Source organism: Haliotis asinina, chromosome 4 (assembly GCF_037392515.1).
Source record: "Haliotis asinina isolate JCU_RB_2024 chromosome 4, JCU_Hal_asi_v2, whole genome shotgun sequence".
Taxonomy (NCBI): domain Eukaryota; kingdom Metazoa; phylum Mollusca; class Gastropoda; order Lepetellida; family Haliotidae; genus Haliotis; species Haliotis asinina.
The window spans coordinates 60,861,813-60,889,077 of NC_090283.1; the positions used below are offsets into that span (position 1 = coordinate 60,861,813).

The 27,265-nt window shown below is 41.2% G+C and overlaps 10 protein-coding genes across 10 annotated transcripts; all 10 read left to right on the top strand.

The window, feature by feature from the left end:
• LOC137282033 (uncharacterized) lies at positions 1-607 on the top strand. The gene is made up of 2 exons (XM_067813787.1): positions 1-82; positions 213-607. Exons 1-2 carry the CDS (start codon positions 1-3, stop codon positions 605-607), a joined length of 477 nt encoding a protein of 158 aa, XP_067669888.1.
• Positions 608-7,136: 6,529 nt separating this feature from the next.
• LOC137282017 (uncharacterized) lies at positions 7,137-7,743 on the top strand. Its single transcript, XM_067813770.1, has 2 exons — positions 7,137-7,218; positions 7,349-7,743. Exons 1-2 carry the CDS (start codon positions 7,137-7,139, stop codon positions 7,741-7,743), a joined length of 477 nt encoding a protein of 158 aa, XP_067669871.1.
• A 1,787-nt stretch (positions 7,744-9,530) lies between these two features.
• LOC137282016 (uncharacterized) lies at positions 9,531-10,137 on the top strand. Its single transcript, XM_067813769.1, has 2 exons — positions 9,531-9,612; positions 9,743-10,137. The coding sequence occupies exons 1-2, from the start codon at positions 9,531-9,533 to the stop codon at positions 10,135-10,137; spliced, it is 477 nt and encodes a 158-aa protein (XP_067669870.1).
• Positions 10,138-11,922: 1,785 nt separating this feature from the next.
• On the top strand, positions 11,923-12,529 carry LOC137282009 (uncharacterized). The gene is made up of 2 exons (XM_067813762.1): positions 11,923-12,004; positions 12,135-12,529. Exons 1-2 carry the CDS (start codon positions 11,923-11,925, stop codon positions 12,527-12,529), a joined length of 477 nt encoding a protein of 158 aa, XP_067669863.1.
• A 1,785-nt stretch (positions 12,530-14,314) lies between these two features.
• LOC137282025 (uncharacterized) lies at positions 14,315-14,921 on the top strand. The gene is made up of 2 exons (XM_067813779.1): positions 14,315-14,396; positions 14,527-14,921. Exons 1-2 carry the CDS (start codon positions 14,315-14,317, stop codon positions 14,919-14,921), a joined length of 477 nt encoding a protein of 158 aa, XP_067669880.1.
• A 1,815-nt stretch (positions 14,922-16,736) lies between these two features.
• Positions 16,737-17,343, top strand: LOC137282022 (uncharacterized). Its single transcript, XM_067813776.1, has 2 exons — positions 16,737-16,818; positions 16,949-17,343. The coding sequence occupies exons 1-2, from the start codon at positions 16,737-16,739 to the stop codon at positions 17,341-17,343; spliced, it is 477 nt and encodes a 158-aa protein (XP_067669877.1).
• Positions 17,344-19,124: 1,781 nt separating this feature from the next.
• LOC137282012 (uncharacterized) lies at positions 19,125-19,731 on the top strand. The gene is made up of 2 exons (XM_067813764.1): positions 19,125-19,206; positions 19,337-19,731. The coding sequence occupies exons 1-2, from the start codon at positions 19,125-19,127 to the stop codon at positions 19,729-19,731; spliced, it is 477 nt and encodes a 158-aa protein (XP_067669865.1).
• A 1,758-nt stretch (positions 19,732-21,489) lies between these two features.
• On the top strand, positions 21,490-22,096 carry LOC137282019 (uncharacterized). Its single transcript, XM_067813772.1, has 2 exons — positions 21,490-21,571; positions 21,702-22,096. Exons 1-2 carry the CDS (start codon positions 21,490-21,492, stop codon positions 22,094-22,096), a joined length of 477 nt encoding a protein of 158 aa, XP_067669873.1.
• A 1,803-nt stretch (positions 22,097-23,899) lies between these two features.
• LOC137282030 (uncharacterized) lies at positions 23,900-24,506 on the top strand. Its single transcript, XM_067813783.1, has 2 exons — positions 23,900-23,981; positions 24,112-24,506. Exons 1-2 carry the CDS (start codon positions 23,900-23,902, stop codon positions 24,504-24,506), a joined length of 477 nt encoding a protein of 158 aa, XP_067669884.1.
• Positions 24,507-26,272: 1,766 nt separating this feature from the next.
• LOC137282007 (uncharacterized) lies at positions 26,273-26,879 on the top strand. Its single transcript, XM_067813760.1, has 2 exons — positions 26,273-26,354; positions 26,485-26,879. Exons 1-2 carry the CDS (start codon positions 26,273-26,275, stop codon positions 26,877-26,879), a joined length of 477 nt encoding a protein of 158 aa, XP_067669861.1.
• The last annotated feature ends 386 nt before the right edge of the window (positions 26,880-27,265 follow it).

Here is a 27,265-nt window from a genome sequence, read left to right on the forward strand (position 1 = left end):
ATGGATCCAGTTCAAGTTGCCATCCAGCTGAGAGGTCTCCTTCTTGCCCATGACAATGCAGTAAAAGAGATCTTGACCTTAGGTATATATCAACCGTCCTTATCTGCCTGTAGAAATGTCAATGTTTAGCATCTTCAAATTGAAAATCTTTTATGACTTTATGTTGATGATTTCTGCCAAGACTTCTAATTTGCCCGTTTAACCTTTTTCAGACATGCAGGTGTACAAGCTGATGCAAAAGATGACGGCCAACTCCTCCAACAAGTGTATAATTCGAGGTGAAGAGCTGATCCAGAGACGATGGGTGTTGGAAGGTGTCAAGGAGATGTTTACCATCTACAGACAAATCAAGTGGCAAGAGGTACAGGCCTGCGTGAATGCCATCACCAAAGATGCTTCTGGAGAAAGTGATACAGAGGCGGATTGGAATGCTGAAACTTCCTTCAGTGACGATGATGCTTCCTTCACCGAACTCCTGGTCGACAGCTCATACAGTGAGGACGACGAGGACCAGGAAGACTTCTACAGCAACGACAGCAGCTACGATATGATGACTCTCAGTCGAGCTTTGTCTGTAGACGACTGTGCTCTTCATAGACACGCTTAAGAGAAATCACAAGTTCCTGGCCACATCAAGTAGTGCTACATTAACTTTATTATTGTTCTTGTTCCGAATGTTGTGCCAAGAGCATCCTGTTATATTGTAACCAGGATTGGTTGTTGATGGTTATATTCATGAAATAAAAGTATGAAGTCGATATCATAACCTTTCTCATTTTTGTGACACGTTCGCGACATCGTGAGGACAGCCCTAGGTATAGAAAGCTGTTTTGATACTATGAAACAAACGATTCACGCGAGATGATATCTCATGCCTTGGGTCATATTGCTTGGGTTCTGACGGTGTCATATCCCTAAAATCTATCCACTCCAATCAATGTAGTGAAAGGTCATCAGTAATAACCAACTGAAATGAAACACATCTGGATATTGGCGATGGAATTCCCATCTTACACAACTTCGGCTACACCTAAGCATAACATGCCCAACCGTTGGCATTTCTTTGACCATATCCATGACGATGACATATCCAAACAATTAAAGGAAACCACTAAAAACACTCATGGTCATTATCTCTCATGCCATATACTTCCTCATGTCACATTTTCATCTGTGTTCTATCCTTTTGGAATGAACTTACATATATTGCTTGATCTGAAGACAAGGGGTTAAACATTGCCAATGCAAACAACCTACAATTCCAAAGCAAACTTTCAAATTGGCATCAGCACAAGTCAGTGGCATTTCTTATTCAAGTCAAAGCAGAAACAACTCAAAACATCCGAAGAACCTAACAGGAGACAGTGGTCATCTTTGAAATTGGCATTGTATAATCAAAGCAACATTTACGCATGACTGACTTCAATGCCATTGTCCTGTGCAACTCTCCAACAGAAATGCCCCATATGTATTCAAAGTGTACTTTCTATCCAATTTAACGTGCATGAATGGTCTTCCAACTATATACAATGTATATACATGTTTTATATGGTAAGGTTGGAAACAATCTGACGTCCACCCAGTGTTGTCTCAGAAGGACTATGTTCACACACACACACACACACACACACACACACACACACACACACACACACACAGAGAGAGAGAGAGAGAGAGAGAGAGAGAGAGAGATCTTCGGTCTTCGGTCTTCGACAATTAGTGCTATATTTTAATGATGTATGAAGCGATAGAGAAATTTGGAGGTTAACAAATAATGAGCTACGTCAAAGAGATTCATACCATACATTCAATACTTTGACTTGGCCTACTTTAAGAGAGATTTTCTATTATTATGCAACTAGTTTTATCATTCTTAGTTATTACAAATATAAGTTACGTCAGTCGGAAGACGATTTTCCTGCAATGATTTATCAACGACCCTCTTCCTCCACCAACATAAGTCAATGCATTTGAAGTTAGATGACAAACGGCACCGTTAGATTAATCCCGACTTCATCAACAAAGGCTGATTGATATTCCCCGGAGATAACGAGATTGGATTGCTTGAACTTTCCTCAGACCTCCCTTTACCACAGTTAAGCTTGTTTTGACAAGAACATGATTGGTGCTTCAAAGTGGACAGTGAGATCCCCTTTCGATCAAAGCCCAATGAGGTTGCAGTATAGCTTTGATCTCGCCACTGGCTTCCAAAACGCTCTCTTTGATCTCTAAAGCCCTACTTGTTTGTACTAAGGGACAGTATAAAGGCTTTCCAGGTACCAGTGCACTTCACTCCATCTCAGTGTGGAGGACCGATTACACCCTCTTTCAATTATCACAGTATTCGCCCCGACTGCAGCCTACAGTTGTGTAGAAAAGCCCTACAAAATGGATCCAGTTCAAGTTGCCATCCAGCTGAGAGGTCTCCTTCTTGCCCATGACAATGCAGTAAAAGAGATCTTGACCTTAGGTATATATCAACCGTCCTTATCTGCCTGTAGAAATGTCAATGTTTAGCATCTTCAAATTGAAAATCTTTTATGACTTTATGTTGATGATTTCTGCCAAGACTTCTAATTTGCCCGTTTAACCTTTTTCAGACATGCAGGTGTACAAGCTGATGCAAAAGATGACGGCCAACTCCTCCAACAAGTGTATAATTCGAGGTGAAGAGCTGATCCAGAGACGATGGGTGTTGGAAGGTGTCAAGGAGATGTTTACCATCTACAGACAAATCAAGTGGCAAGAGGTACAGGCCTGCGTGAATGCCATCACCAAAGACGCTTCTGGAGGAAGTGATACAGAGGCGGATTGGAATGCTGAAATTTCCTTCAGTGACGATGAGGCTTCCTTCACCGAACTCCTGGTCGACAGCTCATACAGTGAGGACGACGAGGACCAGGAAGACTTCTACAGCAACGACAGCAGCTACGATATGATGACTCTCAGTCGAGCTTTGTCTGTAGACGACTGTGCTCTTCATAGACACGCTTAAGAGAAATCACAAGTTCCTGGCCACATCAAGTAGTGCTACATTAACTTTATTATTGTTCTTGTTCCGAATGTTGTGCCAAGAGCATCCTGTTATATTGTAACCAGGATTGGTTGTTGATGGTTATATTCATGAAATAAAAGTATGAAGTCGATATCATAACCTTTCTCATTTTTGTGACACGTTCGCGACATCGTGAGGACAGCCCTAGGTATAGAAAGCTGTTTTGATACTATGAAACAAACGATTCACGCGAGATGATATCTCATGCCTTGGGTCATATTGCTTGGGTTCTGACGGTGTCATATCCCAAAAATCTATCCACTCCAATCAATGTAGTGAAAGGTCATCAGTAATAACCAACTGAAATGAAACACATCTGGATATTGGCGATGGAATTCCCATCTTACACAACTTCGGCTACACCTAAGCATAACATGCCCAACCGTTGGCATTTCTTTGACCATATCCATGACGATGACATATCCAAACAATTAAAGGAAACCACTAAAAACACTCATGGTCATTATCTCTCATGCCATATACTTCCTCATGTCACATTTTCATCTGTGTTCTATCCTTTTGGAATGAACTTACATATATTGCTTGATCTGAAGACAAGGGGTTAAACATTGCCAATGCAAACAACCTACAATTCCAAAGCAAACTTTCAAATTGGCATCAGCACAAGTCAGTGGCATTTCTTATTCAAGTCAAAGCAGAAACAACTCAAAACATCCGAAGAACCTAACAGGAGACAGTGGTCATCTTTGAAATTGGCATTGTATAATCAAAGCAACATTTACGCATGACTGACTTCAATGCCATTGTCCTGTGCAACTCTCCAACAGAAATGCCCCATATGTATTCAAAGTGTACTTTCTATCCAATTTAACGTGCATGAATGGTCTTCCAACTATATACAATGTATATACATGTTTTATATGGTAAGGTTGGAAACAATCTGACGTCCACCCAGTGTTGTCTCAGAAGGACTATGTTCACACACACACACACACACACACACACACACAGAGAGAGAGAGAGAGAGAGAGAGAGAGAGAGATCTTCGGTCTTCGGTCTTCGACAATTAGTGCTATATTTTAATGATGTATGAAGCGATAGAGAAATTTGGAGGTTAACAAATAATGAGCTACGTCAAAGAGATTCATACCATACATTCAATACTTTGACTTGGCCTACTTTAAGAGAGATTTTCTATTATTATGCAACTAGTTTTATCATTCTTAGTTATTACAAATATAAGTTACGTCAGTCGGAAGACGATTTTCCTGCAATGATTTATCAACGACCCTCTTCCTCCACCAACATAAGTCAATGCATTTGAAGTTAGATGACAAACGGCACCGTTAGATTAATCCCGACTTCATCAACAAAGGCTGATTGATATTCCCCGGAGATAACGAGATTGGATTGCTTGAACTTTCCTCAGACCTCCCTTTACCACAGTTAAGCTTGTTTTGACAAGAACATGATTGGTGCTTCAAAGTGGACAGTGAGATCCCCTTTCGATCAAAGCCCAATGAGGTTGCAGTATAGCTTTGATCTCGCCACTGGCTTCCAAAACGCTCTCTTTGATCTCTAAAGCCCTACTTGTTTGTACTAAGGGACAGTATAAAGGCTTTCCAGGTACCAGTGCACTTCACTCCATCTCAATCTGCAGGACCGATTACACCCTCTTTCAATTATCACAGTATTCGCCCCGACTGCAGCCTACAGTTGTGTAGAAAAGCCCTACAAAATGGATCCAGTTCAAGTTGCCATCCAGCTGAGAGGTCTCCTTCTTGCCCATGACAATGCAGTAAAAGAGATCTTGACCTTAGGTATATATCAACCGTCCTTATCTGCCTGTAGAAATGTCAATGTTTAGCATCTTCAAATTGAAAATCTTTTATGACTTTATGTTGATGATTTCTGCCAAGACTTCTAATTTGCCCGTTTAACCTTTTTCAGACATGCAGGTGTACAAGCTGATGCAAAAGATGACGGCCAACTCCTCCAACAAGTGTATAATTCGAGGTGAAGAGCTGATCCAGAGACGATGGGTGTTGGAAGGTGTCAAGGAGATGTTTACCATCTACAGACAAATCAAGTGGCAAGAGGTACAGGCCTGCGTGAATGCCATCACCAAAGACGCTTCTGGAGGAAGTGATACAGAGGCGGATTGGAATGCTGAAATTTCCTTCAGTGACGATGAGGCTTCCTTCACCGAACTCCTGGTCGACAGCTCATACAGTGAGGACGACGAGGACCAGGAAGACTTCTACAGCAACGACAGCAGCTACGATATGATGACTCTCAGTCGAGCTTTGTCTGTAGACGACTGTGCTCTTCATAGACACGCTTAAGAGAAATCACAAGTTCCTGGCCACATCAAGTAGTGCTACATTAACTTTATTATTGTTCTTGTTCCGAATGTTGTGCCAAGAGCATCCTGTTATATTGTAACCAGGATTGGTTGTTGATGGTTATATTCATGAAATAAAAGTATGAAGTCGATATCATAACCTTTCTCATTTTTGTGACACGTTCGCGACATCGTGAGGACAGCCCTAGGTATAGAAAGCTGTTTTGATACTATGAAACAAACGATTCACGCGAGATGATATCTCATGCCTTGGGTCATATTGCTTGGGTTCTGACGGTGTCATATCCCAAAAATCTATCCACTCCAATCAATGTAGTGAAAGGTCATCAGTAATAACCAACTGAAATGAAACACATCTGGATATTGGCGATGGAATTCCCATCTTACACAACTTCGGCTACACCTAAGCATAACATGCCCAACCGTTGGCATTTCTTTGACCATATCCATGACGATGACATATCCAAACAATTAAAGGAAACCACTAAAAACACTCATGGTCATTATCTCTCATGCCATATACTTCCTCATGTCACATTTTCATCTGTGTTCTATCCTTTTGGAATGAACTTACATATATTGCTTGATCTGAAGACAAGGGGTTAAACATTGCCAATGCAAACAACCTACAATTCCAAAGCAAACTTTCAAATTGGCATCAGCACAAGTCAGTGGCATTTCTTATTCAAGTCAAAGCAGAAACAACTCAAAACATCCGAAGAACCTAACAGGAGACAGTGGTCATCTTTGAAATTGGCATTGTATAATCAAAGCAACATTTACGCATGACTGACTTCAATGCCATTGTCCTGTGCAACTCTCCAACAGAAATGCCCCATATGTATTCAAAGTGTACTTTCTATCCAATTTAACGTGCATGAATGGTCTTCCAACTATATACAATGTATATACATGTTTTATATGGTAAGGTTGGAAACAATCTGACGTCCACCCAGTGTTGTCTCAGAAGGACTATGTTCACACACACACACACACACACACACACACACACACACACACACACACAGAGAGAGAGAGAGAGAGAGAGAGAGAGAGAGATCTTCGGTCTTCGGTCTTCGACAATTAGTGCTATATTTTAATGATGTATGAAGCGATAGAGAAATTTGGAGGTTAACAAATAATGAGCTACGTCAAAGAGATTCAGACCATACATTCAATACTTTGACTTGGCCTACTTTAAGAGAGATTTTCTATTATTATGCAACTAGTTTTATCATTCTTAGTTATTACAAATATAAGTTACGTCAGTCGGAAGACGATTTTCCTGCAATGATTTATCAACGACCCTCTTCCTCCACCAACATAAGTCAATGCATTTGAAGTTAGATGACAAACGGCACCGTTAGATTAATCCCGACTTCATCAACAAAGGCTGATTGATATTCCCCGGAGATAACGAGATTGGATTGCTTGAACTTTCCTCAGACCTCCCTTTACCACAGTTAAGCTTGTTTTGACAAGAACATGATTGGTGCTTCAAAGTGGACAGTGAGATCCCCTTTCGATCAAAGCCCAATGAGGTTGCAGTATAGCTTTGATCTCGCCACTGGCTTCCAAAACGCTCTCTTTGATCTCTAAAGCCCTACTTGTTTGTACTAAGGGACAGTATAAAGGCTTTCCAGGTACCAGTGTACTTCACTCCATCTCAGTGTGGAGGACCGATTACACACTCTTTCAATTATCACAGTATTCGCCCCGACTGCAGCCTACAGTTGTGTAGAAAAGCCCTACAAAATGGATCCAGTTCAAGTTGCCATCCAGCTGAGAGGTCTCCTTCTTGCCCATGACAATGCAGTAAAAGAGATCTTGACCTTAGGTATATATCAACCGTCCTTATCTGCCTGTAGAAATGTCAATGTTTAGCATCTTCAAATTGAAAATCTTTTATGACTTTATGTTGATGATTTCTGCCAAGACTTCTAATTTGCCCGTTTAACCTTTTTCAGACATGCAGGTGTACAAGCTGATGCAAAAGATGACGGCCAACTCCTCCAACAAGTGTATAATTCGAGGTGAACAGCTGATCCAGAGACGATGGGTGCTGGAAGGTGTCAAGGAGATGTTTACCATCTACAGACAAATCAAGTGGCAAGAGGTACAGGCCTGCGTGAATGCCATCACCAAAGACGCTTCTGGAGAAAGTGATACAGAGGCGGATTGGAATGCTGAAACTTCCTTCAGTGACGATGAGGCTTCCTTCACCGAACTCCAGGTCGACAGCTCATACAGTGAGGACGACGAGGACCAGGAAGACTTCTACAGCAACGACAGTAGCTACGATATGATGACTCTCAGTCGAGCTTTGTCTGTAGACGACTGTGCTCTTCATAGACACGCTTAAGACAAATCACAAGTTCCTGGCCACATCAAGTAGTGCTACATTAACTTTATTATTGTTCTTGTTCCGAATGTTGTGCCAAGAGCATCCTGTTATATTGTAACCAGGATTGGTTGTTGATGGTTATATTCATGAAATAAAAGTATGAAGTCGATATCATAACCTTTCTCATTTTTGTGACACGTTCGCGACATCGTGAGGACAGCCCTAGGTATAGAAAGCTGTTTTGATACTATGAAACAAACGATTCACGCGAGATGATATCTCATGCCTTGGGTCATATTGCTTGGGTTCTGACGGTGTCATATCCCTAAAATCTATCCACTCCAATCAATGTAGTGAAAGGTCATCAGTAATAACCAACTGAAATGAAACACATCTGGATATTGGCGATGGAATTCCCATCTTACACAACTTCGGCTACACCTAAGCATAACATGCCCAACCGTTGGCATTTCTTTGACCATATCCATGACGATGACATATCCAAACAATTAAAGGAAACCACTAAAAACACTCATGGTCATTATCTCTCATGCCATATACTTCCTCATGTCACATTTTCATCTGTGTTCTATCCTTTTGGAATGAACTTACATATATTGCTTGATCTGAAGACAAGGGGTTAAACATTGCCAATGCAAACAACCTACAATTCCAAAGCAAACTTTCAAATTGGCATCAGCACAAGTCAGTGGCATTTCTTATTCAAGTCAAAGCAGAAACAACTCAAAACATCCGAAGAACCTAACAGGAGACAGTGGTCATCTTTGAAATTGGCATTGTATAATCAAAGCAACATTTACGCATGACTGACTTCAATGCCATTGTCCTGTGCAACTCTCCAACAGAAATGCCCCATATGTATTCAAGGTGTACTTTCTATCCAATTTAACGTGCATGAATGGTCTTCCAACTATATACAATGTATATACATGTTTTACATGGTAAGGTTGGAAACAATCTGACGTCCACCCAGTGTTGTCTCAGAAGGACTATGTTCACACACACACACACACACACACACACACACACACACAGACACACACACACACAGAGAGAGAGAGAGAGAGAGAGAGAGAGAGAGAGAGAGATCTTCGGTCTTCGGTCTTCGACAATTAGTGCTATATTTTAATGATGTATGAAGCGATAGAGAAATTTGGAGGTTAACAAATAATGAGCTACGTCAAAGAGATTCAGACCATACATTCAATACTTTGACTTGGCCTACTTTAAGAGAGATTTTCTATTATTATGCAACTAGTTTTATCATTCTTAGTTATTACAAATATAAGTTACGTCAGTCGGAAGACGATTTTCCTGCAATGATTTATCAACGACCCTCTTCCTCCACCAACATAAGTCAATGCATTTGAAGTTAGATGACAAACGGCACCGTTAGATTAATCCCGACTTCATCAACAAAGGCTGATTGATATTCCCCGGAGATAACGAGATTGGATTGCTTGAACTTTCCTCAGACCTCCCTTTACCACAGTTAAGCTTGTTTTGACAAGAACATGATTGGTGCTTCAAAGTGGACAGTGAGATCCCCTTTCGATCAAAGCCCAATGAGGTTGCAGTATAGCTTTGATCTCGCCACTGGCTTCCAAAACGCTCTCTTTGATCTCTAAAGCCCTACTTGTTTGTACTAAGGGACAGTATAAAGGCTTTCCAGGTACCAGTGTACTTCACTCCATCTCAGTGTGGAGGACCGATTACACACTCTTTCAATTATCACAGTATTCGCCCCGACTGCAGCCTACAGTTGTGTAGAAAAGCCCTACAAAATGGATCCAGTTCAAGTTGCCATCCAGCTGAGAGGTCTCCTTCTTGCCCATGACAATGCAGTAAAAGAGATCTTGACCTTAGGTATATATCAACCGTCCTTATCTGCCTGTAGAAATGTCAATGTTTAGCATCTTCAAATTGAAAATCTTTTATGACTTTATGTTGATGATTTCTGCCAAGACTTCTAATTTGCCCGTTTAACCTTTTTCAGACATGCAGGTGTACAAGCTGATGCAAAAGATGACGGCCAACTCCTCCAACAAGTGTATAATTCGAGGTGAACAGCTGATCCAGAGACGATGGGTGCTGGAAGGTGTCAAGGAGATGTTTACCATCTACAGACAAATCAAGTGGCAAGAGGTACAGGCCTGCGTGAATGCCATCACCAAAGACGCTTCTGGAGAAAGTGATACAGAGGCGGATTGGAATGCTGAAACTTCCTTCAGTGACGATGAGGCTTCCTTCACCGAACTCCAGGTCGACAGCTCATACAGTGAGGACGACGAGGACCAGGAAGACTTCTACAGCAACGACAGTAGCTACGATATGATGACTCTCAGTCGAGCTTTGTCTGTAGACGACTGTGCTCTTCATAGACACGCTTAAGACAAATCACAAGTTCCTGGCCACATCAAGTAGTGCTACATTAACTTTATTATTGTTCTTGTTCCGAATGTTGTGCCAAGAGCATCCTGTTATATTGTAACCAGGATTGGTTGTTGATGGTTATATTCATGAAATAAAAGTATGAAGTCGATATCATAACCTTTCTCATTTTTGTGACACGTTCGCGACATCGTGAGGACAGCCCTAGGTATAGAAAGCTGTTTTGATACTATGAAACAAACGATTCACGCGAGATGATATCTCATGCCTTGGGTCATATTGCTTGGGTTCTGACGGTGTCATATCCCTAAAATCTATCCACTCCAATCAATGTAGTGAAAGGTCATCAGTAATAACCAACTGAAATGAAACACATCTGGATATTGGCGATGGAATTCCCATCTTACACAACTTCGGCTACACCTAAGCATAACATGCCCAACCGTTGGCATTTCTTTGACCATATCCATGACGATGACATATCCAAACAATTAAAGGAAACCACTAAAAACACTCATGGTCATTATCTCTCATGCCATATACTTCCTCATGTCACATTTTCATCTGTGTTCTATCCTTTTGGAATGAACTTACATATATTGCTTGATCTGAAGACAAGGGGTTAAACATTGCCAATGCAAACAACCTACAATTCCAAAGCAAACTTTCAAATTGGCATCAGCACAAGTCAGTGGCATTTCTTATTCAAGTCAAAGCAGAAACAACTCAAAACATCCGAAGAACCTAACAGGAGACAGTGGTCATCTTTGAAATTGGCATTGTATAATCAAAGCAACATTTACGCATGACTGACTTCAATGCCATTGTCCTGTGCAACTCTCCAACAGAAATGCCCCATATGTATTCAAGGTGTACTTTCTATCCAATTTAACGTGCATGAATGGTCTTCCAACTATATACAATGTATATACATGTTTTACATGGTAAGGTTGGAAACAATCTGACGTCCACCCAGTGTTGTCTCAGAAGGACTATGTTCACACACACACACACACACACACACACACACACACACACAGACACACACACACACAGAGAGAGAGAGAGAGAGAGAGAGAGAGAGAGAGATCTTCGGTCTTCGGTCTTCGACAATTAGTGCTATATTTTAATGATGTATGAAGCGATAGAGAAATTTGGAGGTTAACAAATAATGAGCTACGTCAAAGAGATTCAGACCATACATTCAATACTTTGACTTGGCCTACTTTAAGAGAGATTTTCTATTATTATGCAACTAGTTTTATCATTCTTAGTTATTACAAATATAAGTTACGTCAGTCGGAAGACGATTTTCCTGCAATGATTTATCAACGACCCTCTTCCTCCACCAACATAAGTCAATGCATTTGAAGTTAGATGACAAACGGCACCGTTAGATTAATCCCGACTTCATCAACAAAGGCTGATTGATATTCCCCGGAGATAACGAGATTGGATTGCTTGAACTTTCCTCAGACCTCCCTTTACCACAGTTAAGCTTGTTTTGACAAGAACATGATTGGTGCTTCAAAGTGGACAGTGAGATCCCCTTTCGATCAAAGCCCAATGAGGTTGCAGTATAGCTTTGATCTCGCCACTGGCTTCCAAAACGCTCTCTTTGATCTCTAAAGCCCTACTTGTTTGTACTAAGGGACAGTATAAAGGCTTTCCAGGTACCAGTGTACTTCACTCCATCTCAGTGTGGAGGACCGATTACACACTCTTTCAATTATCACAGTATTCGCCCCGACTGCAGCCTACAGTTGTGTAGAAAAGCCCTACAAAATGGATCCAGTTCAAGTTGCCATCCAGCTGAGAGGTCTCCTTCTTGCCCATGACAATGCAGTAAAAGAGATCTTGACCTTAGGTATATATCAACCGTCCTTATCTGCCTGTAGAAATGTCAATGTTTAGCATCTTCAAATTGAAAATCTTTTATGACTTTATGTTGATGATTTCTGCCAAGACTTCTAATTTGCCCGTTTAACCTTTTTCAGACATGCAGGTGTACAAGCTGATGCAAAAGATGACGGCCAACTCCTCCAACAAGTGTATAATTCGAGGTGAACAGCTGATCCAGAGACGATGGGTGCTGGAAGGTGTCAAGGAGATGTTTACCATCTACAGACAAATCAAGTGGCAAGAGGTACAGGCCTGCGTGAATGCCATCACCAAAGACGCTTCTGGAGAAAGTGATACAGAGGCGGATTGGAATGCTGAAACTTCCTTCAGTGACGATGAGGCTTCCTTCACCGAACTCCAGGTCGACAGCTCATACAGTGAGGACGACGAGGACCAGGAAGACTTCTACAGCAACGACAGTAGCTACGATATGATGACTCTCAGTCGAGCTTTGTCTGTAGACGACTGTGCTCTTCATAGACACGCTTAAGACAAATCACAAGTTCCTGGCCACATCAAGTAGTGCTACATTAACTTTATTATTGTTCTTGTTCCGAATGTTGTGCCAAGAGCATCCTGTTATATTGTAACCAGGATTGGTTGTTGATGGTTATATTCATGAAATAAAAGTATGAAGTCGATATCATAACCTTTCTCATTTTTGTGACACGTTCGCGACATCGTGAGGACAGCCCTAGGTATAGAAAGCTGTTTTGATACTATGAAACAAACGATTCACGCGAGATGATATCTCATGCCTTGGGTCATATTGCTTGGGTTCTGACGGTGTCATATCCCTAAAATCTATCCACTCCAATCAATGTAGTGAAAGGTCATCAGTAATAACCAACTGAAATGAAACACATCTGGATATTGGCGATGGAATTCCCATCTTACACAACTTCGGCTACACCTAAGCATAACATGCCCAACCGTTGGCATTTCTTTGACCATATCCATGACGATGACATATCCAAACAATTAAAGGAAACCACTAAAAACACTCATGGTCATTATCTCTCATGCCATATACTTCCTCATGTCACATTTTCATCTGTGTTCTATCCTTTTGGAATGAACTTACATATATTGCTTGATCTGAAGACAAGGGGTTAAACATTGCCAATGCAAACAACCTACAATTCCAAAGCAAACTTTCAAATTGGCATCAGCACAAGTCAGTGGCATTTCTTATTCAAGTCAAAGCAGAAACAACTCAAAACATCCGAAGAACCTAACAGGAGACAGTGGTCATCTTTGAAATTGGCATTGTATAATCAAAGCAACATTTACGCATGACTGACTTCAATGCCATTGTCCTGTGCAACTCTCCAACAGAAATGCCCCATATGTATTCAAGGTGTACTTTCTATCCAATTTAACGTGCATGAATGGTCTTCCAACTATATACAATGTATATACATGTTTTATATGGTAAGGTTGGAAACAATCTGACGTCCACCCAGTGTTGTCTCAGAAGGACTATGTTCACACACACACACACACACACACACACACACACACACACACACACACACAGAGAGAGAGAGAGAGAGAGAGAGAGAGAGAGAGAGAGAGATCTTCGGTCTTCGGTCTTCGACAATTAGTGCTATATTTTAATGATGTATGAAGCGATAGAGAAATTTGGAGGTTAACAAATAATGAGCTACGTCAAAGAGATTCAGACCATACATTCAATACTTTGACTTGGCCTACTTTAAGGGAGATTTTCTATTATTATGCAACTAGTTTTATCATTCTTAGTTATTACAAATATAAGTTACGTCAGTCGGAAGACGATTTTCCTGCAATGATTTATCAACGACCCTCTTCCTCCACCAACATAAGTCAATGCATTTGAAGTTAGATGACAAACGGCACCGTTAGATTAATCCCGACTTCATCAACAAAGGCTGATTGATATTCCCCGGAGATAACGAGATTGGATTGCTTGAACTTTCCTCAGACCTCCCTTTACCACAGTTAAGCTTGTTTTGACAAGAACATGATTGGTGCTTCAAAGTGGACAGTGAGATCCCCTTTCGATCAAAGCCCAATGAGGTTGCAGTATAGCTTTGATCTCGCCACTGGCTTCCAAAACGCTCTCTTTGATCTCTAAAGCCCTACTTGTTTGTACTAAGGGACAGTATAAAGGCTTTCCAGGTACCAGTGTACTTCACTCCATCTCAGTGTGGAGGACCGATTACACACTCTTTCAATTATCACAGTATTCGCCCCGACTGCAGCCTACAGTTGTGTAGAAAAGCCCTACAAAATGGATCCAGTTCAAGTTGCCATCCAGCTGAGAGGTCTCCTTCTTGCCCATGACAATGCAGTAAAAGAGATATTGACCTTAGGTATATATCAACCGTCCTTATCTGCCTGTAGAAATGTCAATGTTTAGCATCTTCAAATTGAAAATCTTTTATGACTTTATGTTGATGATTTCTGCCAAGACTTCTAATTTGCCCGTTTAACCTTTTTCAGACATGCAGGTGTACAAGCTGATGCAAAAGATGACGGCCAACTCCTCCAACAAGTGTATAATTCGAGGTGAACAGCTGATCCAGAGACGATGGGTGCTGGAAGGTGTCAAGGAGATGTTTACCATCTACAGACAAATCAAGTGGCAAGAGGTACAGGCCTGCGTGAATGCCATCACCAAAGACGCTTCTGGAGAAAGTGATACAGAGGCGGATTGGAATGCTGAAACTTCCTTCAGTGACGATGAGGCTTCCTTCACCGAACTCCAGGTCGACAGCTCATACAGTGAGGACGACGAGGACCAGGAAGACTTCTACAGCAACGACAGTAGCTACGATATGATGACTCTCAGTCGAGCTTTGTCTGTAGACGACTGTGCTCTTCATAGACACGCTTAAGACAAATCACAAGTTCCTGGCCACATCAAGTAGTGCTACATTAACTTTATTATTGTTCTTGTTCCGAATGTTGTGCCAAGAGCATCCTGTTATATTGTAACCAGGATTGGTTGTTGATGGTTATATTCATGAAATAAAAGTATGAAGTCGATATCATAACCTTTCTCATTTTTGTGACACGTTCGCGACATCGTGAGGACAGCCCTAGGTATAGAAAGCTGTTTTGATACTATGAAACAAACGATTCACGCGAGATGATATCTCATGCCTTGGGTCATATTGCTTGGGTTCTGACGGTGTCATATCCCTAAAATCTATCCACTCCAATCAATGTAGTGAAAGGTCATCAGTAATAACCAACTGAAATGAAACACATCTGGATATTGGCGATGGAATTCCCATCTTACACAACTTCGGCTACACCTAAGCATAACATGCCCAACCGTTGGCATTTCTTTGACCATATCCATGACGATGACATATCCAAACAATTAAAGGAAACCACTAAAAACACTCATGGTCATTATCTCTCATGCCATATACTTCCTCATGTCACATTTTCATCTGTGTTCTATCCTTTTGGAATGAACTTACATATATTGCTTGATCTGAAGACAAGGGGTTAAACATTGCCAATGCAAACAACCTACAATTCCAAAGCAAACTTTCAAATTGGCATCAGCACAAGTCAGTGGCATTTCTTATTCAAGTCAAAGCAGAAACAACTCAAAACATCCGAAGAACCTAACAGGAGACAGTGGTCATCTTTGAAATTGGCATTGTATAATCAAAGCAACATTTACGCATGACTGACTTCAATGCCATTGTCCTGTGCAACTCTCCAACAGAAATGCCCCATATGTATTCAAGGTGTACTTTCTATCCAATCTAACGTGCATGAATGGTCTTCCAACTATATACAATGTATATACATGTTTTATATGGTAAGGTTGGAAACAATCTGACGTCCACCCAGTGTTGTCTCAGAAGGACTATGTTCACACACACACACACACACACACACACACACACACACACACACACACACACACACACACACACACACACACACACACACACACACACACAGAGAGAGAGAGAGAGAGAGAGAGAGAGAGATCTTCGGTCTTCGGTCTTCGACAATTAGTGCTATATTTTAATGATGTATGAAGCGATAGAGAAATTTGGAGGTTAACAAATAATGAGCTACGTCAAAGAGATTCAGACCATACATTCAATACTTTGACTTGGCCTACTTTAAGGGAGATTTTCTATTATTATGCAACTAGTTTTATCATTCTTAGTTATTACAAATATAAGTTACGTCAGTCGGAAGACGATTTTCCTGCAATGATTTATCAACGACCCTCTTCCTCCACCAACATAAGTCAATGCATTTGAAGTTAGATGACAAACGGCACCGTTAGATTAATCCCGACTTCATCAACAAAGGCTGATTGATATTCCCCGGAGATAACGAGATTGGATTGCTTGAACTTTCCTCAGACCTCCCTTTACCACAGTTAAGCTTGTTTTGACAAGAACATGATTGGTGCTTCAAAGTGGACAGTGAGATCCCCTTTCGATCAAAGCCCAATGAGGTTGCAGTATAGCTTTGATCTCGCCACTGGCTTCCAAAACGCTCTCTTTGATCTCTAAAGCCCTACTTGTTTGTACTAAGGGACAGTATAAAGGCTTTCCAGGTACCAGTGTACTTCACTCCATCTCAGTGTGGAGGACCGATTACACACTCTTTCAATTATCACAGTATTCGCCCCGACTGCAGCCTACAGTTGTGTAGAAAAGCCCTACAAAATGGATCCAGTTCAAGTTGCCATCCAGCTGAGAGGTCTCCTTCTTGCCCATGACAATGCAGTAAAAGAGATATTGACCTTAGGTATATATCAACCGTCCTTATCTGCCTGTAGAAATGTCAATGTTTAGCATCTTCAAATTGAAAATCTTTTATGACTTTATGTTGATGATTTCTGCCAAGACTTCTAATTTGCCCGTTTAACCTTTTTCAGACATGCAGGTGTACAAGCTGATGCAAAAGATGACGGCCAACTCCTCCAACAAGTGTATAATTCGAGGTGAACAGCTGATCCAGAGACGATGGGTGCTGGAAGGTGTCAAGGAGATGTTTACCATCTACAGACAAATCAAGTGGCAAGAGGTACAGGCCTGCGTGAATGCCATCACCAAAGACGCTTCTGGAGAAAGTGATACAGAGGCGGATTGGAATGCTGAAACTTCCTTCAGTGACGATGAGGCTTCCTTCACCGAACTCCAGGTCGACAGCTCATACAGTGAGGACGACGAGGACCAGGAAGACTTCTACAGCAACGACAGCAGCTACGATATGATGACTCTCAGTCGAGCTTTGTCTGTAGACGACTGTGCTCTTCATAGACACGCTTAAGACAAATCACAAGTTCCTGGCCACATCAAGTAGTGCTACATTAACTTTATTATTGTTCTTGTTCCGAATGTTGTGCCAAGAGCATCCTGTTATATTGTAACCAGGATTGGTTGTTGATGGTTATATTCATGAAATAAAAGTATGAAGTCGATATCATAACCTTTCTCATTTTTGTGACACGTTCGCGACATCGTGAGGACAGCCCTAGGTATAGAAAGCTGTTTTGATACTATGAAACAAACGATTCACGCGAGATGATATCTCATGCCTTGGGTCATATTGCTTGGGTTCTGACGGTGTCATATCCCTAAAATCTATCCACTCCAATCAATGTAGTGAAAGGTCATCAGTAATAACCAACTGAAATGAAACACATCTGGATATTGGCGATGGAATTCCCATCTTACACAACTTCGGCTACACCTAAGCATAACATGCCCGACCGTTGGCATTTCTTTGACCATATCCATGACGATGACATATCCAAACAATTAAAGGAAACCACTAAAAACACTCATGGTCATTATCTCTCATGCCATATACTTCCTCATGTCACATTTTCATCTGTGTTCTATCCTTTTGGAATGAACTTACATATATTGCTTGATCTGAAGACAAGGGGTTAAACATTGCCAATGCAAACAACCTACAATTCCAAAGCAAACTTTCAAATTGGCATCAGCACAAGTCAGTGGCATTTCTTATTCAAGTCAAAGCAGAAACAACTCAAAACATCCGAAGAACCTAACAGGAGACAGTGGTCATCTTTGAAATTGGCATTGTATAATCAAAGCAACATTTACGCATGACTGACTTCAATGCCATTGTCCTGTGCAACTCTCCAACAGAAATGCCCCATATGTATTCAAGGTGTACTTTCTATCCAATTTAACGTGCATGAATGGTCTTCCAACTATATACAATGTATATACATGTTTTATATGGTAAGGTTGGAAACAATCTGACGTCCACCCAGTGTTGTCTCAGAAGGACTATGTTCACACACACACACACACACACACACACACACACACACACACACACACACACAGAGAGAGAGAGAGAGAGAGAGAGAGAGAGAGAGATCTTCGGTCTTCGGTCTTCGACAATTAGTGCTATATTTTAATGATGTATGAAGCGATAGAGAAATTTGGAGGTTAACAAATAATGAGCTACGTCAAAGAGATTCAGACCATACATTCAATACTTTGACTTGGCCTACTTTAAGAGAGATTTTCTATTATTATGCAACTAGTTTTATCATTCTTAGTTATTACAAATATAAGTTACGTCAGTCGGAAGACGATTTTCCTGCAATGATTTATCAACGACCCTCTTCCTCCACCAACATAAGTCAATGCATTTGAAGTTAGATGACAAACGGCACCGTTAGATTAATCCCGACTTCATCAACAAAGGCTGATTGATATTCCCCGGAGATAACGAGATTGGATTGCTTGAACTTTCCTCAGACCTCCCTTTACCACAGTTAAGCTTGTTTTGACAAGAACATGATTGGTGCTTCAAAGTGGACAGTGAGATCCCCTTTCGATCAAAGCCCAATGAGGTTGCAGTATAGCTTTGATCTCGCCACTGGCTTCCAAAACGCTCTCTTTGATCTCTAAAGCCCTACTTGTTTGTACTAAGGGACAGTATAAAGGCTTTCCAGGTACCAGTGTACTTCACTCCATCTCAGTGTGGAGGACCGATTACACACTCTTTCAATTATCACAGTATTCGCCCCGACTGCAGCCTACAGTTGTGTAGAAAAGCCCTACAAAATGGATCCAGTTCAAGTTGCCATCCAGCTGAGAGGTCTCCTTCTTGCCCATGACAATGCAGTAAAAGAGATATTGACCTTAGGTATATATCAACCGTCCTTATCTGCCTGTAGAAATGTCAATGTTTAGCATCTTCAAATTGAAAATCTTTTATGACTTTATGTTGATGATTTCTGCCAAGACTTCTAATTTGCCCGTTTAACCTTTTTCAGACATGCAGGTGTACAAGCTGATGCAAAAGATGACGGCCAACTCCTCCAACAAGTGTATAATTCGAGGTGAACAGCTGATCCAGAGACGATGGGTGCTGGAAGGTGTCAAGGAGATGTTTACCATCTACAGACAAATCAAGTGGCAAGAGGTACAGGCCTGCGTGAATGCCATCACCAAAGACGCTTCTGGAGAAAGTGATACAGAGGCGGATTGGAATGCTGAAACTTCCTTCAGTGACGATGAGGCTTCCTTCACCGAACTCCAGGTCGACAGCTCATACAGTGAGGACGACGAGGACCAGGAAGACTTCTACAGCAACGACAGTAGCTACGATATGATGACTCTCAGTCGAGCTTTGTCTGTAGACGACTGTGCTCTTCATAGACACGCTTAAGACAAATCACAAGTTCCTGGCCACATCAAGTAGTGCTACATTAACTTTATTATTGTTCTTGTTCCGAATGTTGTGCCAAGAGCATCCTGTTATATTGTAACCAGGATTGGTTGTTGATGGTTATATTCATGAAATAAAAGTATGAAGTCGATATCATAACCTTTCTCATTTTTGTGACACGTTCGCGACATCGTGAGGACAGCCCTAGGTATAGAAAGCTGTTTTGATACTATGAAACAAACGATTCACGCGAGATGATATCTCATGCCTTGGGTCATATTGCTTGGGTTCTGACGGTGTCATATCCCTAAAATCTATCCACTCCAATCAATGTAGTGAAAGGTCATCAGTAATAACCAACTGAAATGAAACACATCTGGATATTGGCGATGGAATTCCCATCTTACAGAACTTCGGCTACACCTAAGCATAACATGCCCAACCGTTGGCATTTCTTTGACCATATCCATGACGATGACATATCCAAACAATTAAAGGAAACCACTAAAAACACTCATGGTCATTATCTCTCATGCCATATACTTCCTCATGTCACATTTTCATCTGTGTTCTATCCTTTTGGAATGAACTTACATATATTGCTTGATCTGAAGACAAGGGGTTAAACATTGCCAATGCAAACAACCTACAATTCCAAAGCAAACTTTCAAATTGGCATCAGCACAAGTCAGTGGCATTTCTTATTCAAGTCAAAGCAGAAACAACTCAAAACATCCGAAGAACCTAACAGGAGACAGTGGTCATCTTTGAAATTGGCATTGTATAATCAAAGCAACATTTACGCATGACTGACTTCAATGCCATTGTCCTGTGCAACTCTCCAACAGAAATGCCCCATATGTATTCAAGGTGTACTTTCTATCCAATTTAACGTGCATGAATGGTCTTCCAACTATATACAATGTATATACATGTTTTATATGGTAAGGTTGGAAACAATCTGACGTCCACCCAGTGTTGTCTCAGAAGGACTATGTTCACACACACACACACACACACACACACACACACACACACACACACAGAGAGAGAGAGAGAGAGAGAGAGATCTTCGGTCTTCGACAATTAGTGCTATATTTTAATGATGTATGAAGCGATAGAGAAATTTGGAGGTTAACAAATAATGAGCTACGTCAAAGAGATTCAGACCATACATTCAATACTTTGACTTGGCCTACTTTAAGAGAGATTTTCTATTATTATGCAACTAGTTTTATCATTCTTAGTTATTACAAATATAAGTTACGTCAGTCGGAAGACGATTTTCCTGCAATGATTTATCAACGACCCTCTTCCTCCACCAACATAAGTCAATGCATTTGAAGTTAGATGACAAACGGCACCGTTAGATTAATCCCGACTTCATCAACAAAGGCTGATTGATATTCCCCGGAGATAACGAGATTGGATTGCTTGAACTTTCCTCAGACCTCCCTTTACCACAGTTAAGCTTGTTTTGACAAGAACATGATTGGTGCTTCAAAGTGGACAGTGAGATCCCCTTTCGATCAAAGCCCAATGAGGTTGCAGTATAGCTTTGATCTCGCCACTGGCTTCCAAAACGCTCTCTTTGATCTCTAAAGCCCTACTTGTTTGTACTAAGGGACAGTATAAAGGCTTTCCAGGTACCAGTGTACTTCACTCCATCTCAGTGTGGAGGACCGATTACACACTCTTTCAATTATCACAGTATTCGCCCCGACTGCAGCCTACAGTTGTGTAGAAAAGCCCTACAAAATGGATCCAGTTCAAGTTGCCATCCAGCTGAGAGGTCTCCTTCTTGCCCATGACAATGCAGTAAAAGAGATATTGACCTTAGGTATATATCAACCGTCCTTATCTGCCTGTAGAAATGTCAATGTTTAGCATCTTCAAATTGAAAATCTTTTATGACTTTATGTTGATGATTTCTGCCAAGACTTCTAATTTGCCCGTTTAACCTTTTTCAGACATGCAGGTGTACAAGCTGATGCAAAAGATGACGGCCAACTCCTCCAACAAGTGTATAATTCGAGGTGAACAGCTGATCCAGAGACGATGGGTGCTGGAAGGTGTCAAGGAGATGTTTACCATCTACAGACAAATCAAGTGGCAAGAGGTACAGGCCTGCGTGAATGCCATCACCAAAGACGCTTCTGGAGAAAGTGATACAGAGGCGGATTGGAATGCTGAAACTTCCTTCAGTGACGATGAGGCTTCCTTCACCGAACTCCAGGTCGACAGCTCATACAGTGAGGACGACGAGGACCAGGAAGACTTCTACAGCAACGACAGTAGCTACGATATGATGACTCTCAGTCGAGCTTTGTCTGTAGACGACTGTGCTCTTCATAGACACGCTTAAGACAAATCACAAGTTCCTGGCCACATCAAGTAGTGCTACATTAACTTTATTATTGTTCTTGTTCCGAATGTTGTGCCAAGAGCATCCTGTTATATTGTAACCAGGATTGGTTGTTGATGGTTATATTCATGAAATAAAAGTATGAAGTCGATATCATAACCTTTCTCATTTTTGTGACACGTTCGCGACATCGTGAGGACAGCCCTAGGTATAGAAAGCTGTTTTGATACTATGAAACAAACGATTCACGCGAGATGATATCTCATGCCTTGGGTCATATTGCTTGGGTTCTGACGGTGTCATATCCCTAAAATCTATCCACTCCAATCAATGTAGTGAAAGGTCATCAGTAATAACCAACTGAAATGAAACACATCTGGATATTGGCGATGGAATTCCCATCTTACACAACTTCGGCTACACCTAAGCATAACATGCCCAACCGTTGGCATTTCTTTGACCATATCCATGACGATGACATATCCAAACAATTAAAGGAAACCACTAAAAACACTCATGGTCATTATCTCTCATGCCATATACTTCCTCATGTCACATTTTCATCTGTGTTCTATCCTTTTGGAATGAACTTACATATATTGCTTGATCTGAAGACAAGGGGTTAAACATTGCCAATGCAAACAACCTACAATTCCAAAGCAAACTTTCAAATTGGCATCAGCACAAGTCAGTGGCATTTCTTATTCAAGTCAAAGCAGAAACAACTCAAAACATCCGAAGAACCTAACAGGAGACAGTGGTCATCTTTGAAATTGGCATTGTATAATCAAAGCAACATTTACGCATGACTGACTTCAATGCCATTGTCCTGTGCAACTCTCCAACAGAAATGCCCCATATGTATTCAAGGTGTACTTTCTATCCAATTTAACGTGCATGAATTATCTTCCAACTATATACAATGTATATACATGTTTTATATGGTAAGGTTGGAAACAATCTGACGTCCACCCAGTGTTGTCTCAGAAGGACTATGTTCACACACACACACACACACACACACACACACACACACAGACACACACACACACACACACACAGAGAGAGAGAGAGAGAGAGAGAGAGAGAGAGAGAGAGAGAGAGAGATCTTCGGTCTTCGGTCTTCGACAATTAGTGCTATATTTTAATGATGTATGAAGCGATAGAGAAATTTGGAGGTTAACAAATAATGAGCTACGTCAAAGAGATTCAGACCATACATTCAATACTTTGACTTGGCCTACTTTAAGAGAGATTTTCTATTATTATGCAACTAGTTTTATCATTCTTAGTTATTACAAATATAAGTTACGTCAGTCGGAAGACGATTTTCCTGCAATGATTTATCAACGACCCTCTTCCTCCACCAACATAAGTCAATGCATTTGAAGTTAGATGACAAACGGCACCGTTAGATTAATCCCGACTTCATCAACAAAGGCTGATTGATATTCCCCGGAGATAACGAGATTGGATTGCTTGAACTTTCCTCAGACCTCCCTTTACCACAGTTAAGCTTGTTTTGACAAGAACATGATTGGTGCTTCAAAGTGGACAGTGAGATCCCCTTTCGATCAAAGCCCAATGAGGTTGCAGTATAGCTTTGATCTCGCCACTGGCTTCCAAAACGCTCTCTTTGATCTCTAAAGCCCTACTTGTTTGTACTAAGGGACAGTATAAAGGCTTTCCAGGTACCAGTGTACTTCACTCCATCTCAGTGTGGAGGACCGATTACACACTCTTTCAATTATCACAGTATTCGCCCCGACTGCAGCCTACAGTTGTGTAGAAAAGCCCTACAAAATGGATCCAGTTCAAGTTGCCATCCAGCTGAGAGGTCTCCTTCTTGCCCATGACAATGCAGTAAAAGAGATCTTGACCTTAGGTATATATCAACCGTCCTTATCTGCCTGTAGAAATGTCAATGTTTAGCATCTTCAAATTGAAAATCTTTTATGACTTTATGTTGATGATTTCTGCCAAGACTTCTAATTTGCCCGTTTAACCTTTTTCAGACATGCAGGTGTACAAGCTGATGCAAAAGATGACGGCCAACTCCTCCAACAAGTGTATAATTCGAGGTGAACAGCTGATCCAGAGACGATGGGTGCTGGAAGGTGTCAAGGAGATGTTTACCATCTACAGACAAATCAAGTGGCAAGAGGTACAGGCCTGCGTGAATGCCATCACCAAAGACGCTTCTGGAGAAAGTGATACAGAGGCGGATTGGAATGCTGAAACTTCCTTCAGTGACGATGAGGCTTCCTTCACCGAACTCCAGGTCGACAGCTCATACAGTGAGGACGACGAGGACCAGGAAGACTTCTACAGCAACGAAAGTAGCTACGATATGATGACTCTCAGTCGAGCTTTGTCTGTAGACGACTGTGCTCTTCATAGACACGCTTAAGACAAATCACAAGTTCCTGGCCACATCAAGTAGTGCTACATTAACTTTATTATTGTTCTTGTTCCGAATGTTGTGCCAAGAGCATCCTGTTATATTGTAACCAGGATTGGTTGTTGATGGTTATATTCATGAAATAAAAGTATGAAGTCGATATCATAACCTTTCTCATTTTTGTGACACGTTCGCGACATCGTGAGGACAGCCCTAGGTATAGAAAGCTGTTTTGATACTATGAAACAAACGATTCACGCGAGATGATATCTCATGCCTTTGGTCATATTGCTTGGGTTCTGACGGTGTCATATCCCTAAAATCTATCCACTCCAATCAATGTAGTGAAAGGTCATCAGTAATAACCAACTGAAATGAAACACATCTGGATATTGGCGATGGAATTCCCATCTTACACAACTTCGGCTACACCTAAGCATAACATGCCCAACCGTTGGCATTTCTTTGACCATATCCATGACGATGACATATCCAAACAATTAAAGGAAACCACTAAAAACACTCATGGTCATTATCTCTCATGCCATATACTTCCTCATGTCACATTTTCATCTGTGTTCTATCCTTTTGGAATGAACTTACATATATTGCTTGATCTGAAGACAAGGGGTTAAACATTGCCAATGCAAACAACCTACAGTTCCAAAGCAAACTTTCAAATTGGCATCAGCACAAGTCAGTGGCATTTCTTATTCAAGTCAAAGCAGAAACAACTCAAAACATCCGAAGAACCTAACAGGAGACAGTGGTCATCTTTGAAATTGGCATTGTATAATCAAAGCAACATTTACGCATGACTGACTTCAATGCCATTGTCCTGTGCAACTCTCCAACAGAAATGCCCCATATGTATTCAAGGTGTACTTTCTATCCAATTTAACGTGCATGAATGGTCTTCCAACTATATACAATGTATATACATGTTTTATATGGTAAGGTTGGAAACAATCTGACGTCCACCCAGTGTTGTCTCAGAAGGACTATGTTCACACACACACACACACAGACACACACACACACACACACACACACACACACAGAGAGAGAGAGAGAGAGAGAGAGAGATCTTCGGTCTTCGACAATTAGTGCTATATTTTAATGATGTATGAAGCGATAGAGAAATTTGGAGGTTAACAAATAATGAGCTACGTCAAAGAGATTCAGACCATACATTCAATACTTTGACTTGGCCTACTTTAAGAGAGATTTTCTATTATTATGCAACTAGTTTTATCATTCTTAGTTATTACAAATATAAGTTACGTCAGTCGGAAGACGATTTTCCTGCAATGATTTATCAACGACCCTCTTCCTCCACCAACATAAGTCAATGCATTTGAAGTTAGATGACAAACGGCACCGTTAGATTAATCCCGACTTCATCAACAAAGGCTGATTGATATTCCCCGGAGATAACGAGATTGGATTGCTTGAACTTTCCTCAGACCTCCCTTTACCACAGTTAAGCTTGTTTTGACAAGAACATGATTGGTGCTTCAAAGTGGACAGTGAGATCCCCTTTCGATCAAAGCCCAATGAGGTTGCAGTATAGCTTTGATCTCGCCACTGGCTTCCAAAACGCTCTCTTTGATCTCTAAAGCCCTACTTGTTTGTACTAAGGGACAGTATAAAGGCTTTCCAGGTACCAGTGTACTTCACTCCATCTCAGTGTGGAGGACCGATTACACACTCTTTCAATTATCACAGTATTCGCCCCGACTGCAGCCTACAGTTGTGTAGAAAAGCCCTACAAAATGGATCCAGTTCAAGTTGCCATCCAGCTGAGAGGTCTCCTTCTTGCCCATGACAATGCAGTAAAAGAGATCTTGACCTTAGGTATATATCAACCGTCCTTATCTGCCTGTAGAAATGTCAATGTTTAGCATCTTCAAATTGAAAATCTTTTATGACTTTATGTTGATGATTTCTGCCAAGACTTCTAATTTGCCCGTTTAACCTTTTTCAGACATGCAGGTGTACAAGCTGATGCAAAAGATGACGGCCAACTCCTCCAACAAGTGTATAATTCGAGGTGAACAGCTGATCCAGAGACGATGGGTGCTGGAAGGTGTCAAGGAGATGTTTACCATCTACAGACAAATCAAGTGGCAAGAGGTACAGGCCTGCGTGAATGCCATCACCAAAGACGCTTCTGGAGAAAGTGATACAGAGGCGGATTGGAATGCTGAAACTTCCTTCAGTGACGATGAGGCTTCCTTCACCGAACTCCAGGTCGACAGCTCATACAGTGAGGACGACGAGGACCAGGAAGACTTCTACAGCAACGACAGTAGCTACGATATGATGACTCTCAGTCGAGCTTTGTCTGTAGACGACTGTGCTCTTCATAGACACGCTTAAGACAAATCACAAGTTCCTGGCCACATCAAGTAGTGCTACATTAACTTTATTATTGTTCTTGTTCCGAATGTTGTGCCAAGAGCATCCTGTTATATTGTAACCAGGATTGGTTGTTGATGGTTATTTTCATGAAATAAAAGTATGAAGTCGATATCATAACCTTTCTCATTTTTGTGACACGTTCGCGACATCGTGAGGACAGCCCTAGGTATAGAAAGCTGTTTTGATACTATGAAACAAACGATTCACGCGAGATGATATCTCATGCCTTTGGTCATATTGCTTGGGTTCTGACGGTGTCATATCCCTAAAATCTATCCACTCCAATCAATGTAGTGAAAGGTCATCAGTAATAACCAACTGAAATGAAACACATCTGGATATTG

Coding starts and splice junctions, on each gene's coding strand:
- LOC137282033 (XM_067813787.1), top strand. CDS start 1: ATGGATCCAGTTCAAGTTGCCATCCAGCTGAGAGGTCTCCTTCTTGCC. Junction 83..212: donor AAAAGAGATCTTGACCTTAG/GTATATATCAAC, acceptor AACCTTTTTCAG/ACATGCAGGTGTACAAGCTG.
- LOC137282017 (XM_067813770.1), top strand. CDS start 7,137: ATGGATCCAGTTCAAGTTGCCATCCAGCTGAGAGGTCTCCTTCTTGCC. Junction 7,219..7,348: donor AAAAGAGATCTTGACCTTAG/GTATATATCAAC, acceptor AACCTTTTTCAG/ACATGCAGGTGTACAAGCTG.
- LOC137282016 (XM_067813769.1), top strand. CDS start 9,531: ATGGATCCAGTTCAAGTTGCCATCCAGCTGAGAGGTCTCCTTCTTGCC. Junction 9,613..9,742: donor AAAAGAGATCTTGACCTTAG/GTATATATCAAC, acceptor AACCTTTTTCAG/ACATGCAGGTGTACAAGCTG.
- LOC137282009 (XM_067813762.1), top strand. CDS start 11,923: ATGGATCCAGTTCAAGTTGCCATCCAGCTGAGAGGTCTCCTTCTTGCC. Junction 12,005..12,134: donor AAAAGAGATCTTGACCTTAG/GTATATATCAAC, acceptor AACCTTTTTCAG/ACATGCAGGTGTACAAGCTG.
- LOC137282025 (XM_067813779.1), top strand. CDS start 14,315: ATGGATCCAGTTCAAGTTGCCATCCAGCTGAGAGGTCTCCTTCTTGCC. Junction 14,397..14,526: donor AAAAGAGATATTGACCTTAG/GTATATATCAAC, acceptor AACCTTTTTCAG/ACATGCAGGTGTACAAGCTG.
- LOC137282022 (XM_067813776.1), top strand. CDS start 16,737: ATGGATCCAGTTCAAGTTGCCATCCAGCTGAGAGGTCTCCTTCTTGCC. Junction 16,819..16,948: donor AAAAGAGATATTGACCTTAG/GTATATATCAAC, acceptor AACCTTTTTCAG/ACATGCAGGTGTACAAGCTG.
- LOC137282012 (XM_067813764.1), top strand. CDS start 19,125: ATGGATCCAGTTCAAGTTGCCATCCAGCTGAGAGGTCTCCTTCTTGCC. Junction 19,207..19,336: donor AAAAGAGATATTGACCTTAG/GTATATATCAAC, acceptor AACCTTTTTCAG/ACATGCAGGTGTACAAGCTG.
- LOC137282019 (XM_067813772.1), top strand. CDS start 21,490: ATGGATCCAGTTCAAGTTGCCATCCAGCTGAGAGGTCTCCTTCTTGCC. Junction 21,572..21,701: donor AAAAGAGATATTGACCTTAG/GTATATATCAAC, acceptor AACCTTTTTCAG/ACATGCAGGTGTACAAGCTG.
- LOC137282030 (XM_067813783.1), top strand. CDS start 23,900: ATGGATCCAGTTCAAGTTGCCATCCAGCTGAGAGGTCTCCTTCTTGCC. Junction 23,982..24,111: donor AAAAGAGATCTTGACCTTAG/GTATATATCAAC, acceptor AACCTTTTTCAG/ACATGCAGGTGTACAAGCTG.
- LOC137282007 (XM_067813760.1), top strand. CDS start 26,273: ATGGATCCAGTTCAAGTTGCCATCCAGCTGAGAGGTCTCCTTCTTGCC. Junction 26,355..26,484: donor AAAAGAGATCTTGACCTTAG/GTATATATCAAC, acceptor AACCTTTTTCAG/ACATGCAGGTGTACAAGCTG.